The 17,148-nt window shown below is 42.9% G+C and overlaps 1 protein-coding gene across 1 annotated transcript; it reads right to left on the bottom strand.

Moving 5' to 3' along the window:
- Positions 1-519: 519 nt before the first annotated feature.
- LOC128968216 (pulmonary surfactant-associated protein A-like) lies at positions 520-3,403 on the bottom strand. The gene is made up of 3 exons (XM_054382587.1): positions 3,280-3,403; positions 1,615-1,692; positions 520-896 (listed from the first exon to the last, which is right to left on the bottom strand). Exons 1-3 carry the CDS (start codon positions 3,401-3,403, stop codon positions 520-522), a joined length of 579 nt encoding a protein of 192 aa, XP_054238562.1.
- Between the last annotated feature and the right edge of the window lie 13,745 nt (positions 3,404-17,148).

Here is a 17,148-nt window from a genome sequence, read left to right as displayed (position 1 = left end):
AAGACCAGAATTGCTCTAGTGAAGTCAACCTCTCTGCATCTCATGTAAGGCAAAAATGATTAAATACTCGGAAATGTTTTCACTATGAATCACAGAATCAACCAGGTTGGAAAAGACCTCAGAGATCATCAAGTCCAACCTTTTACCTAATACCTAACACCTCCTGACAACTAAACCACAACTAACTGAAGCCACAACTAATTTTAACTTCAGACTTTCCCAATATCCCAAGACAAGCCTTGGAATTTTCCTCTAGTCTTCACAGAGACACAGTCTCCAGTACCATGAAAAAAATGAATTCTAAGCTATTCCCAATCCTCCAAAAGAGATAAACATATCAGATTAGGAAAATTTTATTTAAGTTAATCACCCACTACATTTGATATTTTCAGAAGAATTAAAAAAAAAAAAATGATTAATTTGAGATTTTTCTGACATAGAATAATTGCAGAAATTGCATAAGCCTGAGACAGGATGTTTAATTATCTCCATACTCTGAGGTGGTTGAAAAGCCATTCTTTAAAATTCGCAGATTGTGAGACGGTAGAAGTTGCATTTTTTGTCGTTCCAGCTCCCATCAGTGTACATCTCTACGCATTTTTCTGTCCCTTTGCCATTGGGCTCGTATTGGTGCCACTTGGAATAAGTCAGAGGCATGCTATTTATGTACTTAAATTGACTTGGAGTCTCACCCTCTTTAATGCCCAAGTAAGCATATTGGTTATACTGTTTCACAATGCTCAACACAGCTTTGTTCTCTTCTTCATTCATGGGAGTTGCAAGAGTTCCTCCAGCCTCTTCACAGGATCCTAGTGCAGATGTAAAATCGACTTTCTTCCCATTGCTGGCAAATATTTTATCTCCGACTTTTCTTATTTTCCCATTTAAAGTAAGCACTAAAACAGAGGAAAAAAAACCAAACCAACTTAACTTTAAAAAATTCCCTATGGCACATTGATTGGAAAGCAAAGAAAGAGAAATCATCAGGTGAAAAGAAAATTAGAAGTAGAACAGAGAAGGAAATAGAGGGCAAGAGTAAGGGATGAAAGGGGGTAACGACAGTCTTCAAAATTTTATCAGTTCACTAAGTATATTGTTATGCTGTTTGTGACTGTCCTCCATGGTTTTTTCCAAAACAGGGTTGCCTCACTAATGTTTGCTATATATGCCATCAGCCATATTATAGTATGTGTACTCTTTACAGAAGATCAATTTGCTTCAGATTTCAGCAAGTGAGAAAATTGTAAGTATTGTGAATTTCTTGGTACAATTTATCACCTTTAACAATCTGGTTGCTGATAGATAAAAATGCTAGAAATATGTTACAAGGCTTAGGAGTTCCCTTGAATCCATGCAGAAAGTGCAGCATCAGTCTGGATATTTTAAATAACTCAAACTTTCCATAAAAGCACAGTAGTGGTCCTGAGAGAAACCTGCTGCTTCAGGGAAACTGAGACCTGATCTCCTCTGCTTTGGATGAGAAAATGGAGTTTTGAGACAGTACCATTTAAAGTGTGATTTCTTGTCTGGAAATCATGATTCTATAAATCAGTTTTGCCTATTGTGCTTTTAAAACTGACTGATATGAAAAAGTAAGAGTGGGAAAAAACTTACCGCCTTCAAGTCTGGAAAGTCGGTGTTTCAAATTTACTACAACATTGTGGGCTTTGGTGTCCAGAGAATCAGGTAGACCTGCACAGATGAAAATAAAAGTTATACACTCAAGTAAAACTAGGCTCTTCTGGTAGGAACAATTCCTTGGATACAACTAATCCTTTTCCAAAACTAGCTACCACACTCTATATTTTTTAAAACAATATCTACAATAAAAGAAATATTCTCCCAGTATTTTTTCACACCATTGTTAACCTCTACTAAAGCAAACAAAACCCATCAGTCCTCTGAGATTGCCTTCTGCAGAGAAGAAAACACTTTTTCCAGTTTGATTCCTTATATTTGTCATGTTTGTGAAAATGGCTGTCAATTTGCTTCATGCTATTAGTGAACAGGCACAAAAGAGATTCTGCAGAAGTAACAGTTCCTATGGCACCATACCATTTTCTTTTTTAATCTGGTAGTTGAATGTTTTGTGTTTTTTACAGTGGGATCTCATCTTAACATAAACAGTAAACTGGTATAGGAACATTTCTGCAGAGATTGTGTGAAATGCAGTCCATCCATCATGGCTTGTTAAGGATGAGAACTCAGTGTAAAGGTAGATAATTTGGTACCCATAGAAATGTTATGAAAATGTCCTACGGGTAGAATACAACTAGTGTACTTCCATGACCATGTTCCTATTATTCAGCTAATTGGTAGTGTAGAAGCACAAATCGTTGCTGCATCTCCCTCTCTTCAAGTTGCAAATGCTTCAACTCTTGCTGCACTTCACAATCAGTAAAAAACCAGTGTACTGGCCCAATAGAGTCCATTTGACTCACAGATTACATGGACAACAGCCTTTTTCATGTGGTGGTATCCCCTTTTTCTCCTTTCTCACCTTGTTCCCAGGGAAGACGATTTCTTCTAGGAGGGCTCACCAGGCTTTGAGACTGTCCTGTGAAACCTGGAAAAAAGTAGGATAATTTTCTTTCCTATTGATGCATATTTTGAGAATTTCTGGATGAAATAGAATTTAAACTCTAACTAAAATGTGTTACATCTATGAATTATTTTGATGGTGCTTTAGTCTTGGTAATGAACCTCGATAAAGCATTTCTATATAGAAAGGGAATTACACAGTGCAAAGTGTGCCCCTTACCAGATTACACTTGCACATACCATCTTTGAATACTAGATAAACATGCTAGAAACATTATAATTACACTTGTAAATACTGGAATAACATTTCTTACACCCAATAGTGACTTATTTACACTCTTTCTCTGTTTTGAACTTTGCAAGGAAACATTAAAAAGACATTTTCAAACCATCACATTCATGCTTAAAAAATATAAATCTTCTGCTGTGAAAGAAGCATATTTTTTTTTTGAAAGTCAAAGGAAAAGCACTACAAATACATAATATTTATGTGTTTAAATATTGATGACCAGTTAATTTCCCCTCCTTTGTCAGTAGAGAGAAAATACCTATTTAAAAAAAAAGGAAAAAACAATCATTTCTTTCCTTTGCTTTTCCCCTCTCTGCTTAATGCAGCAAATGCCTCAAGGGCACATGTCTTTCTGTGTGGTATTTATTAATGCAACCTTCATGAGAAGGATTTGTTGCAAAATGGGGAAGTTTACTTACCATTACTTAGATGTGATTGTCCTTTCAGACCACCTCTTTCAGACAGTCCAGGGATTTCAGGTATTCCAGTATTTTGTGGACATTCATGTAGCGCATGGCAAGTAGCTAGCAAAGCAGCTACTGCTGTGAGCATGTAGGATGAGTAAGACAACATGATTGCTCAGGCCAGCTGTAAAACCCAGACAGTTGTCAGGCAATGACTCTGTAAGAAATTTTAGGCATTGGCTTATGTAATTGAACATTTTTTTTAAATCCCTTATTCCCCTCTCCCTCCCTTTGTCCCTTCTTGAAATTTACATTCTTTCCTTGTTTAAATGAAGTCTATTGTTCAGGTATAAGAGACTTCCCAGATTTATTTTGCTCCTATTGCATATCTTGTATGCAAAACCAGACTGATACAAGTTGGTGTGCTCATTACAGAACGACAGATACATATTTGGGAGTAGTGAAGACAAATGATCCTTTGTGCCATCACTATTTGTTGGATTAATCCTTGAGGAAATGATGGGCTCAGATGTAGCTTGGTCACACCTCTGCCATTAGTGGTTTGTGAGGGTTATAAGTAAGTCAGTGAAGCCAATGAATATGCTACCAACCTGAAAGGCACAATCTATGTGTTACAGACATCACTGTGAGGGTTTGGAGCTAGGTGGCAATCTTTTTAAGCACAGTACTACTTAAGTGTATTTATTTGAAATAAGCAGACTGATAATGGCTTATATATGGGAAAAATTTTATAGCTCAGTTGACATTCCTATCTTATTTTGAACAAAAGTCCACAAGCTTGAAAATGTCAGAGTTAGTCCTGCAGAAAATGCCTTTTTGCTGGTTGGCAATAAGCGTATTCATCCTATTCATCGTATTTTATCCTTTCAGATGCAACATTAAGGAGCATTACAGTTGCAGTGCTGCAGTATCGTGACTGAAAAGGGTTACAACACAGCTAGTGGGCATACAGCATTGGTAATGTTGTGTGGTTATAAAACCTGAACTGATGGGCTGTAAAACACTATGGCATGGAGACAGAGTTTAAGGCATTATTCAGTTAAAAAAGGAGTGATAAAGAAAGGTTCAAGATGCTAGAATGGGTATCCCCTTTCTAGTGAGATGACTTCGATGGGCTGGCTCTCATACAAAACATTTAACTAATTTAATACACCTTCCCTTTGCTTTTGGTGAGAATTAGAGAAAATCCTGTACTGCAATCTCTTAAAAACTCACATCCTTAAAAAAAAAGTTCAGAATTGATAAGATAATTTTAATTGACACATAATATGTTCTAAATCCAGTTCCCTGTAAATATGAGACTAAAATCTTGGCTGGCTTGAATGCTGCAAGATTCATCATGTAAACCAAGGTATTTGTTTCACAGCATATACTAAGTAGAATAAAAATGTCAATTTATTGTTATTACTGTTTATCAAATGGATATAATAAAATTAAGCTGCCTTAAAAAAAAAATAAAACAAACCCCACAAGTATTGTTTGTTTTCCAGACTACCATAGAAGGCTCCTGACATTGTTCTAAATCTGCATCAATACCGATTATTTTTAAAGCAGAGTTCACTTGTTTTTCTAGAGGAGTATCTCATCAAAATCAGATCAATGGGACACACCCTTGAATGTAAGTACATGCAATAATGTCAGAAATTTCAGCATTATCTGCATATAGAATCTTTTTCAGTAATGTCAGTGTCATTTACTCATAGCCGAGAGTTTCCAGTTTACCAAGTGAAAATTTCAAATCCACACAGGAACATATGTGCTGTATTAATATTCTGTTGAATTTCATGTGTTAAATCTGAAGTGTTTCCACCACCTCCTTCCCTAGGATAGTAGAGTCACCATCCCTGGAGATGCTCAAAAAACATGTAGACATGGTACTTTGGGATGCGGTTTATTAGCCATAGTGGTGTTAGGATGACAGTCAGACTCAGTGATCTTAGAGGTTTTTTCCAACCAAAATGATTCTATGATTGTTTACCCTTTACTATATTGAAGACTAGTAGACACCTCTGACAATCACAATATCACAGTATATCAGAGGTTGGAAGGGACCTCAAGAGATCATTGAGTCCAACCCCCCAGCCAGAGCAGGATCAATGCTGGCCAATGACTTGAAGAGTAGATTGCTAAAGTGCTAACAGAAACCTACCTTAGCTGGTTAGGAATACTTAAGTCCCTGAGATAAGAAAATGCAATTACAACAGGTATGGTTCATCCGGAGCTGATCTTTCAGTGAATTACATGTGAATGGGCTACTGCATCCAGCTCATAATTGGATTATGATGCAGAGTTAGAGTCCTGATCAGTTTTGTGTCAAAATAGAAAAAAAACAACTCTTCAGTTTTAACCACCTTCATCACCATTACAATCTGATAACCTTCAGGCATTCCTCATCTACTAAAATTCCTAATATAAGCAAAGTAAAAAATAGTAATAAAGGAAAATTTAATTTTAAAATGTAAACATGACCACGAAAATAAAAAGGAAGAGGTTTGCCTTCAAGCTGAAGTTGCTTTGATTTATGAAAAGGAAATTCAACTTACCCTTCTGCTTCAAAGTGAAATGAAAGCAGTTCATACCAGTCCCCTTTATATAGTGTTGTGTTTGTTGACTGACACAGCTGAAGTGGAGATTTATGAGGGCACAAATGAGCCTTTTGAGTTTTGCATACAATTCTCTTGTAAATACTCAGAGCAATTTTGAGCACTGAGAATTTTCTTTTTTAAGCATAGAAAGACAAAATTGCAGAAAAAATAAATTTAGAAATACAAGATGACTCCAGATTTAGAAACACATATAAAATGTATAAAAATGTAAAGAAACTTTCAGTTATTCTAAATGACATTTGAACAATTATTTATTGTTTTTAAAAAGCAAAAACTGGCTTTTGTACAAGGAAAGGTGCTCTTGTTATTGAGGGAAGCATGTTACCTTTCAGGCAGAGTCTGACCTGATAATCAGAGTTCTGAACGTTGGTTCCCTGCTCTGTATCGGATATACTTACCTTACACACAGCTAGAAAACTATATTGAGGTATGGTCAGTGTTTCTGTGTACATAGAAGACACCTGGTCAGTCTGCTCAGAGACCGATCCTTCAAAAAATGTATATGTGCAGAAAATCCTAAAATGACAACATTTTCACATAAACAAACTGGAGTTTTTGTTTCTCTGATTTCCCAACAATAAAGACCGGGCTCTTGCAGGTAAATGCTGTTTCTGATACCTTCTGCTGTTTGACTCTAGGTGAGGTTTGTTTTACATACCTAAGAAAGCTGAAGTATCAGTCCTTCACCTGTAAGCTCAAAATACCTCTGCTTCACAGCTTTTCTGTTTTGCCAGTTAATGCTGTTGTCTATTAAAGTTAAAATGGTTTCTGCTTTTAATTTGCATTTTACTAAAACTACTGAAGTTTTGTCATGATTCCTAGCTTTCTATTCAGCAAAATTCACAGCTACAAGGTATCATCTTTAGGCTCCTTTTTCAACAAATAGAGGTGTTTAACATCAGTTGGCTAATCTAGCTAAGACAAAATACCACAGGACACGTATTCTAATATGTGTAGAAATAACTTAATCGCTTAAAACCACTTCTACTCAACTTTGAGCCTAGTCCTGGAGTTAAAAATGCTCATCCTAGTCCATACCCCTTTTACAAATGATCAGTTAACACTCACATATGTATGCACGTTATAAACAATCTATCTTGAAGTCTTTCCTCTACCTGATACACAGCAAAGCTTTGAACGCAGGTTAGTCATCATACAAACCCTCTAATCCCAAGAACTGAAACTCTTTCCACATGTAGTCCAGGCTAGGTAGATGAAAAGAACTGGTGTAAAGCATGTAAGATGTGGATTAGATAGTACTTACTAGGTAAAATGCTTCATTTCTGAATCCTGCTGCAGTTTGGGAATAGCACAGATAGTAATTTGGCACAATCAAGACATAGGTAATTCTGCTTCTGAATGGCAACAGGTCTCTAAGGTACCTACAGTTCCAAAAAATGTCTGCAGTGTCAAGATAAGGTGGAACTTAATATATCCATATTTTGGGAAGTAATATTTTAAACTATTAGGTGACCAAGTTCTCGGGAATCTAATTTACTAGAACAGTCTTATATAGATGCAGTTTCTAGCTTACTCTGAAACAGCTGTGATGGGTAACATTGTCTGTGGTGCCATTTTCCATATGCATTCTCCCCACACATATATATGTACCTTTAGTACATGAGCAACATAATAAAGCTTAGCAGATTTGTACTATTTCTTCCATATAGCACAGTTTTTACTAAAAATAAATAAATAAAAATAATAAAATTAAAACATTACCCGGGGCAGTCAATAAAGTCCCACCAGCTACTATACCATCTCTGTTCATGAAAGTGTGGCAAGAGCAAGACATGGCTTATAATGGCTTAAGACATGAAAAAACTTAATAAATTATTATGTTTTACCAAAACTTTCAAAGAAATATACATTTGATAGCAGTTCTTCCATGGGTCAGATTATACTTACATAATGGAAGCTGACAAATGTCAATCATAATGCAATGCTAGAGATTACTTAGTTGTTAGATTTACTTTACTTAGTTATGTAGCAGGGAATTAGAGAAAACAAATATACTAGAATAAGGAAGAAACAAAGTAAATATTTTTTCTGCAACCTGGCACCCTTGTAGAATAGGTATGAGGCTCAATATTCTGAAATTTACAGGTAAACCTATGTGGTAATCATTGATCTTTACCTGGGTAACATCCACAAAACCCATCCAGGGAACTCCAATGGTTTCAGTGGGGCTCAGATCCTGCATTCTTTCTATCATTAAATAGAAAAATAAGATTTCTTCCAGTGTCCCCTAATGCATTAAATAAGCTGTGGTGGTAATGCTAGTGAATTAAACCCAAACTCCACAGCAGCCTATTCAAGTATTAGCAAAGGAGAACTTAGAAAACAAAGGAATCTAATTTTTAAAGACGCTGTGTACCCAGCAAGTCTGCTTCTTTATATAGCAGCTGTGCACGCTACTCTCAAAAAAAGTAATTTGAAAACAGCTTCCAAGGTGGTTTCAAAATCATAACCAATTGTGTATAGCCTTCAAACTTCTAATTTTCAGAAAATAAGGTGAACTCTCCATTTTGCTCAGCACACTTATTTGAAATGAGCTGATTACTAACGGTCTTCTTGTAGCCCAATCTGTATAAAGCTATGACACTTTTTCACATAAAATGCAGTGCTGTATAGCCATGCTACTTTATTTTAGCAGTCTATGATATCAATCTCAAATGTGTCACTGTGCTGCAAGTTCCCAATATCAGCTCCCTAAGATCATCCTTGGCACAGTATCTGTGTGGTAAGCAGGTGTGGTCAATTCTCCATTGTTACCTTGTTAAAACAACATTTGTTGTTCATATTTGTCTACTATTTTCACTGTAATCTATTTGCTTTGCTGTTATAGAGCTTAAAATCACCCAACCTTAGGTGCCTATCATCAGTTTTAAGAGGACTCATTGGCATCAGCCTAAGCCCTCATCAGAAATACAGGGAATTAAACATATTTCACCTATTAAATAACAAAACAACCCTATGGATAAAGTGCTGCCTCTTGCCCACCTGTAGTTTAATTTTATTGAGATAAATCCAAAGAATAAATATGGGGAAAGTCAACATGTATGATACTTTTTACTGCAATTCCAATACTGTTTATATTTAAATTTAGGAATCTCTGCTCTAGGATTCATTCCCCAAAATAATAGCTGACAGCATGGTTCTCTCCTGGCAAAAGCTTATAACCTTAGGAACTGCTACTGCCTCTGTTTTCAGATTATATCAGATTTCTTCTTTCTCGTGTACTTGAAGTGATTGATTTAAACTACAAATTCATGGTCAGTATACTACAGGACAACAGGAAAGTGGCTACTTGGAGTATATGAAAATGGTAGGCAAGTTTCTAGACAAGTAATTTTGACTGAACCATTATTTGTATGCCTTAAAAAAAAGAGAGAGAAAATTGTCTAAGTACATTAAAACAAAGGCTGCAAGCAGCTCCTACACAGCACATTTTTAGACATAGCCTTCTTCCTTCCTTCCGGTAGGACAAGTACTCTCCCCTTCTCCTTTTTCATACTCCCTTCCTATTTAGTAAAAATTTAACCATCCTGTATTCATCTTGTATCTTGTCCCTTTAGAAACAAGCAGAAACCCAGAAATAATCTCATTCTAACTTCACAGTCTAATAATGATTTCCAGAAGGTCTGTATCTTACCTGTTTCACAGCCAGAGAAACTGAACTTTAGAGAGAAGCTATCCCTAGAATCACTGAGAAAGCCTGGGGTTTTTTTCCAAAGTACCAATTCGTTTTTTCATCCTATAGGCCATATTACTGACTTTATAATTCCTCCTTGAATCATTTATGTTAAGCACATAGCAGTCTATGGGAATACTACACAACAGTATGGGAGATGATTCCTAATCCTTGCTCAACAACACAACAAAATTACCCACTGCAATATCAATTATCAGTCTCTTCGTGGGGTAAATATTGCCCTTTTAAAAGCTGGAAACAGTGGAAAGAGTAATCACAGAGGTGTCCTGCCATATTTTGTTCCCATGGAGATGATCTGCACTGTGTCCCTTATGTCAAAAGTGGTAATAAGGAGCAATTTATGCTTGAACAGCCACTGGCCAATATTGCCTTGGAAACGAAACATATACTTGTAATTCATACCTTGCCCATTATAAGCAGCCACCTGCCCCTTGTTGTCAATTTAAAATAATCTAGCCTGTAGATAGCAAAATAAATTCTGGTAACCTGTTTTGTTTTTACAGCTGGGAAATGGCCCATCTGAACCAACCTTTCCTCCCTCCTTTCCTCCCTCCTTTCCTCCCTCCTTTCCTCCCTCCTTTCCTCCCTCCTTTCCTCCCTCCTTTCCTCCCTCCTTTCCTCCCTCCTTCCCTCCCTCCTTCCCTCCCTCCTTCCCTCCCTCCTTCCCTCCCTCCTTTCCTCCCTCCCTCCTTCCTTTCCTCCCTCCCTCCTTCCTTTCCTCCCTCCCTCCTTCCTTTCCTCCCTCCCTCCTTCCTTTCCTCCCTCCCTCCTTCCTTTCCTCCCTCCCTCCTCCTTTCCTCCCTCCCTCCTTCCTTTCCTCCCTCCCTCCTTCCTTTCCTCCCTCCCTCCTTTCCTCCCTCCCTCCTTTCCTCCCTCCCTCCCTCCTTTCCTCCCTCCCTCCCTCCTTTCCTCCCTCCCTCCCTCCTTTCCTCCCTCCCTCCTTCCCTCCTTCCCTCCCTCCCTCCCTCCTTCCCTCCCTCCCTCCCTCCTTCCCTCCCTCCCTCCTTTCCTCCCTCCCTCCCTCCTTTCCTCCCTCCCTCCCTCCTTTCCTCCCTCCCTCCCCCCTCCCTCCTTCCTCCCTCCCTCCTTTCCTCCCTCCCTCCCTCCTTTCCTCCCTCCCTCCCTCCTTTCCTCCCTCCCTCCTTTCCTCCCTCCCTCCTTTCCTCCCTCCTTCCTCCCTCCCTCCTTTCCTCCCTCCCTCCTTCCTCCCTCCCTCCCTCCTTTCCTCCCTCCCTCCCTCCTTTCCTCCCTCCCTCCCTCCTTTCCTCCCTCCCTCCCTCCCTCCCTCCTTTCCTCCCTCCCTCCCTCCTTTCCTCCCTCCCTCCCTTCCTCCCTCCCTCCCTTCCTCCTTTCCTCCCTCCCTCCTTCCTCCCTCCCTCCTTTCCTCCCTCCCTCCTTTCCTCCCTCCCTCCTTTCCTCCCTCCCTCCCTCCTTTCCTCCCTCCCTCCCTCCTTTCCTCCCTCCCTCCCCTCCCTCCTTTCCTCCCTCCCTCCTTTCCTCCCTCCTTCCCTCCCTCCCTCCCTCCTTCCCTCCCTCCCTCCTTCCCTCCCTCCCTCCCTCCCTCCTCCTCTCCCTCCTTCTCCTCCCTCCCTCCCTCCTTTCCTCCCTCCCTCCCTCCTTTCCTCCCTCCCTCCCTCCTTCCTCCCTCCCTCCCTCCTTTCCTCCCTCCCTCCCTCCTTCCCTCCTCCTCCCTCCCTCCCTCCTTCCTCCCCTCCCTCCCTCCCTCCCTCCCTCCCTCCCTCCTTCCTCCCTCCCTCCCTCCTTTCCTCCCTCCCCTCCTCTCCCTCCTCCTCCCTCCCTCCCTCCTTTCCTCCCTCCCTCCCTCCTCCTCCTCCCTCCCTCCCTCCTTTCCTCCCTCCCTCCCTCCTCCTTCCCTCCCTCCCTCCTTCCTCCCTCCCTCCCTCCTTTCCTCCCTCCCTCCCTCCTTTCCTCCCTCCCTCCCTCCCTCCTTCCTCCCTCCCTCCCTCTTCCTCCCTCCTTCTCCCTCCCTCCTTCCTCCTCCCTCCTTTCCTCCCTCCCTCCCTCCTCCCTCCCCCTCCTTTCCCCTCCCTCCTCCTTTCCTCCCTCCCTCCTCCTTTCCTCCCTCCCTCCCTCCTTTCCTCCCTCCCTCCTTCCTTTCCTCCCTCCCTCCTTTCCTCCCTCCCTCCCTCCTTTCCTCCCTCCCTCCCTCCTTTCCTCCCTCCCTCCCTCCCTCCCTCCCTCCTTTCCTCCCTCCCTCCTTTCCTCCCTCCCTCCTTTCCTCCCTCCCTCCTTTCCTCCCTCCCTCCCTCCCTCCCTCCTTTCCTCCCTCCTTCCTTTCCTCCCTCCCTCCCTCCTTTCCTCCCTCCCTCCTTTCTTTCCTCCCTCCCTCCTTTCTTTCCTCCCTCCCTCCCTCCTTTCCTCCCTCCCTCCTTTCCTCCCTACTTCCTTTCTTCCCTCCCTCTCTCTCTCCTTCCCTCCCTCCCTCCCTCCTTTCCTCCCTCCCTCCTTCCCTCCCTCCCTCCCTCCTTTCCTCCCTCCCTCCTTCCCTCCCTCCCTCCTTTCCTCCCTCCCTCCTTTCCTCCCTCCCTCCTTTCCTCCCTCCCTCCCTCCTTTCCTCCCTCCCTCCTTTCCTCCCTCCCTCCTTCCTCCCTCCCTCCCTCCTTTCCTCCCTCCCTCCCTCCTTCCTCCCTCCCTCCCTCCCTCCTTTCCTCCCTCCCTCCCTCCCTCCTTTCCTCCCTCCTTTCCTCCCTCCTTTCCTCCCTCCTTCCTCCCTCCTTTCCTCCCTCCCTCCCTCCTTTCCTCCCTCCCTCCCTCCCTTCCTCCCTCCCTCCCTTCCTCCCTCCCTCCTTTCCCTCCCTCCCTCCCTCCTTTCCTCCCTCCCTCCCTCCTTCCCTCCCTCCCTCCCTCCTTTCCTCCCTCCCTCCCTCCTTCCCTCCCTCCTTTCCTCCCTCCCTCCCTCCTTTCCTCCCTCCCTCCCTCCTTCCTCCCTCCCTCCCTCCCTCCTTCCTCCCTCCCTCCCTCCTTTCCTCCCTCCCTCCCTCCTTTCCTCCCTCCTTTCCTCCCTCCCTCCCTCCTTTCCTCCCTCCTTTCCTCCCTCCCTCCCTCCTTTCCTCCCTCCCTCCTCCCCTCCCTCCCTCCTTTCCTCCCTCCCTCCCTCCTTTCCCCCTCCCTCCTTCCTCCCTCCCTCCCTCCTTCCTCCCTCCCTCCCTCCTTTCCTCCCTCCCTCCCTCCTTCCTCCCTCCCTCCTTCCTCCCTCCCTCCCTCCTTTCCTCCCTCCCTCCCTCCTTCCTCCCTCCCTCCTTTCCTCCCTCCCTCCTTTCCTCCCTCCCTCCCTCCTTTCCTCCCTCCCTCCTTCCTCCCTCCCTCCTTCCTCCCTCCCTCCTTTCCTCCCTCCCTCCCTCCTTTCCTCCCTCCCTCCTTTCCTCCCTCCTTCCTCCCTCCTCCCTCCTTTCCTCCCTCCTTTCCTCCCTCCTTTCCTCCCTCCTTCCTCCCTCCCTCCTTTCCTCCCTTCCTCCCTCCCTCCTTTCCTCCCTTCCTCCCTCCCTCCTTTCCTCCCTTTCCTCCCTCCCTCCTTTCCTCCCTCCTCCCTCCCTCCTTTCCTCCCTCCCTCCCTCCTTCCCTCCCTCCCTCCCTCCTCCCTCCCTCCCTCCCTCCTTTCCTCCCTCCCTCCCTCCTTTCCTCCCTCCCTCCCTCCTTTCCTCCCTCCCTCCCTCCTTTCCTCCCTCCCTCCCTCCCTCCCTCCCTCCCTCCTTTCCTCCCTCCCTCCCTCCCTCCTTTCCTCCCTCCCTCCCTCCTTTCCTCCCTCCCTCCCTCCTTTCCTCCCTCCCTCCTTTCCTCCCTCCTTTCCTCCCTCCTTTCCTCCCTCCCTCCTTTCCTCCCTCCTTTCCTCCCTCCCTCCTTTCCTCCCTTTCCTCCCTCCCTCCTTTCCTCCCTTCCTCCCTCCCTCCTTTCCTCCCTTTCCTCCCTCCCTCCTTTCCTCCCTTTCCTCCCTCCCTCCTTCCCTCCCTCCCTCCCTCCTTCCCTCCCTCCCTCCCTCCTTCCCTCCCTCCCTCCTTCCCTCCCTCCCTCCCTCCTTTCCTCCCTCCCTCCCTCCTTTCCTCCCTCCCTCCCTCCTTTCCTCCCTCCCTCCCTCCTTTCCTCCCTCCCTCCCTCCTTTCCTCCCTCCCTCCCTCCTTTCCTCCCTCCCTCCCTCCTTTCCTCCCTCCCTCCCTCCCTCCCTCCCTCCTTCCCTCCCTCCCTCCCTCCCTCCCTCCCTCCCTCCCTCCTTTCCTCCCTCCCTCCCTCCTTTCCTCCCTCCCTCCCTCCTTTCCTCCCTCCCTCCCTCCTTTCCTCCCTCCCTCCCTCCTTTCCTCCCTCCCTCCCTCCTTTCCTCCCTCCCTCCCTCCCTCCCTCCTGGTCACAGTAAAATGAATCTGCTTTGCATATTATGGAAGGGACCCCAACTGGTAATTAATTCCCAGGAAGGCACATATTGCAGTTGTTAGTACTGTAGTTGTTATAAGCTGAAAATTAAGACAATAGGTATTACAGAATTTCATTCTGCACAGAACTTTTCAGGCGATTGAACACAAAATTTTGTATGTTTTTATCTGATTGTGTTTGAAACATATAGTATTTATTCCACTGAATTGGTTTATTTTATAATAGCAAATTTTTATATTTGAATTAGTGAAAAAGTAGAGAGGAACACTTTAATATCTCTTTGCTAGCAGATAGATATTAAGGCACTCCATTATTTCAGTGCCCACGAAAAACAGAGTTCATGAGCTAAAGTTCTTGCTGTGCTCAGCTGCTGCATTGCTCTGTGTTACAGCACCAGGATAACACAAAAATCACATTGTTCCAGCTAACATCACTGCAGCTTTCTGCCTGTCAGCTTCATGCTAGCTTTGCTGGTTATAAGCTAGAGCTCTGAGATGGCAAGGAAATGCCACAAACCTAAGATCACAAAATCATAGAATGGCTTAAGTTGCAAAGGGTCTTGAGATGATCTAAGCCATGGGCAGAGACACCTCTCAACTAGTCTTGGCTACTCAAGGTCTCATCCAACCTGGCCTTGAATACCCTCAGGGAGGAGGCATCCACAACCTCTTTAGGCAGCATATTCTAGCGTCCCACCACCCTAATACTAAAAAACTTCTTCCTAAGATCCAGTCTAAACCTACTCTCTCTCATCTTAAAATGATTCGCCCTATTCCTGTAGTTAGATACCCATATGAAAAGTTCCCTCCTTCTCCTTACCTTTCATTGATACCTGAGCGAACTTGAAACGATATAAGCTCCAGTTATTGCAGAGGCTTCAGTGTAGAAATATTCTTGCAAGACTCGTGTAAGAAGAGAAAAGCTCAGCTACATACATATGTTATTAAACCCCTTTTTCTTTCACCCTAGGCATTCCCTGGCTCACGCTGGACAGAATAGAACATTCTGGAGCCCAAATACTAAAGAGAGTTATTCTGTGGTTTTCTGTAGTAATTTTGTGTATGACTAATTTTTCAAAGATCTTAGACAGAAGAGATTATGGATATTTTTGAAAGATGGTTGCAGTTTTATTCTTTAATTACAGCCCCATTTGCTTGCTAGGTTCTCTGAAAGACTTTGCAAGTCCAACTTAGAGAAAATCAACATAGCTTGTGAAAACTGTTCAGATTTTCCTGTAGAGTGAGATACGATCAGAACTGATCATCTACTAACAGAGATGATACAGACGATGTAATTGGGCAAAAAGTTTACTTCCTAATTAACAATTAGGAAATGAAATTGAAAGCATCCTCCCAAGAGAGTTGCAAATTGGCATTGTTTGCAAAACTTATTGCATTGCTTCAGCATAGGTTTGGAGATAGCTGAAGAATGAGGACTCATGCTTTCACTATCTCGACAGCAAAAATGACAAGATTTGATCACAGAAATTTTCACATCCAAAATAGAAACTTAAGGCTTATGTCTGCTGCCCTAATAAAAAGTAGGACCTCTCCTTGCAAGGGGAGGAAATTCTCTCTAGTCAAATATCAAGGGAAAAGGTGGGCTATTTAATTACTGGTTAGGATAACAGTCACTTACTATTTTCCTTAAGCCAAGACAGAAGCCACTGCAAACTGTAGTGCAAGCTGCATGAAGAAATACACTCCCCATCTGTTTTCTTTCACCTCTGCAGTGCATTTTCTTCTTTAGTTAGCTAATTAAAGCCCCTTGGAGTTCATCTAGTAGATAAAAACAAGGAACAGGTGAAGACCCAGAGAAATAGAAAGAAAACAAAAGGGAATCAACAGAGCCTTACAACCTCAGGTTCTCTCAGGAGAAACTAGGAGATCTTGAATATTGCTTGAGGCCAGATTGATTCAAACTAAAACTCTTTAGTAGGTTATTAAAACACAACAGACTTAGTTTGTATGACAAATCAAAGAGAATGTTTAATAACTGAGAAATGTAATACCTGTGAATGTCAACTACTGGATTAAGAAAAATATAATTTTGTTATTCCATGGGGGCTCACTCCTTGCAGCCTTTTTAACAGCTTTATGTACACTTTTGAAGCTTAAACATTACTTTTCTTAGTAAGGCAAGGGAAGTTCTACAAAATTGTTACTATTTCAGCTACCTGTTGATTTTTATTTATATGCTTTTATTTGGTTTGACATTCATTGCTTTGATGTGAGGAATCATTCTAAGAGGCCAGCATGCAGAAATCTAGCCCCTGTATGCTTGAGCAAGTCACTACCTGATTAAAGAGTAGTTATCTTAATCTTAGTGAGAAAATACAAACTACAGCCTGGGCTAGAGCCTGCAAATCCATTTTGCTAAGTGTGACAAAGATATGAATTCCTGGACAATGGGCTTCATCCATCTGAAATGCAAAAGCACAAACAGCAACTTCTGTCCATTTTGTCTCAGATCCCAATGTATGTACATACCATACAACTTCATAGCCATTATCTCATTCAAATATTTCCACAGCAGGACTGTAAAGATGTTAACAGATTGCTGGTCTATCTGTACTGCTCTGAAAATACAAACAGCAGCACAACAATGGGTACCCTTTTTGTTGAATACTTCCCCTCCTCCCCCCCATTCATTTTAGTAGAGATATGAGCTTCTAAAGAATTAATGACCTAAATCAAGCTCTCTCACATTGGGGTATCTCCACACTACAAGTACAGTGACATCATTTAAAAGTCTAGACCAACAGTCTCAAATAAGTATTCTAAATCAGTGGAGCAGCTGTTGTTCTGCTAGTAATATTTTCCTTTTCCTGCCCTTCTCCCCTCTCCTGAAAGCCTTGGTGTTTTCTCATGCCTGTTACCAGATAGACACATCACTTGCTTGTCCTCTGAATGCTCTTGTCTAAGTTCATGAAAGGAAAACAAGCTGCAGTATTCCCTCTATAAAAACAGGCCATGGTATCTTATAACCTCTAGCTTGTGAGGGAATGGACTGTGACAGAGATGTGTCTTCCACATCAGCAGCTGGCAGGCAGGACTATGCTTTTATGTCAGGAGTGGGAATCTGCATAGGAATGCTTCAAATATGGTTATTTTAAAGGTAGTCTCATTGCTTGTCTGTCTTGCCAGAATGTTTCAGGGGTTTAAGATAAAAAATGAGTGTAACATAGGT

The sequence above is a fragment of the Indicator indicator genome, chromosome 7, assembly GCF_027791375.1.
Source record: "Indicator indicator isolate 239-I01 chromosome 7, UM_Iind_1.1, whole genome shotgun sequence".
NCBI classification, from domain to species: domain Eukaryota; kingdom Metazoa; phylum Chordata; class Aves; order Piciformes; family Indicatoridae; genus Indicator; species Indicator indicator.
Note: the sequence above shows the minus strand (reverse complement) of the source record. Positions and strands in the feature narration are given on the sequence as shown.

Excerpts from the sequence above, each read along its gene's own strand:
- LOC128968216 (XM_054382587.1), bottom strand. The coding sequence starts at position 3,403 with ATGTTGTCTTACTCATCCTACATGCTCACAGCAGTAGCTGCTTTGCTA. Across the intron at positions 1,693-3,279 it reads TGGACTGTCTGAAAGAGGTG|GTCTACCTGATTCTCTGGAC; the intron begins GTCTGAAAGGAC and ends TCATCTGTGCAG. Across the intron at positions 897-1,614 it reads ACTTTCCAGACTTGAAGGCG|TGCTTACTTTAAATGGGAAA; the intron begins GTAAGTTTTTTC and ends CCTCTGTTTTAG.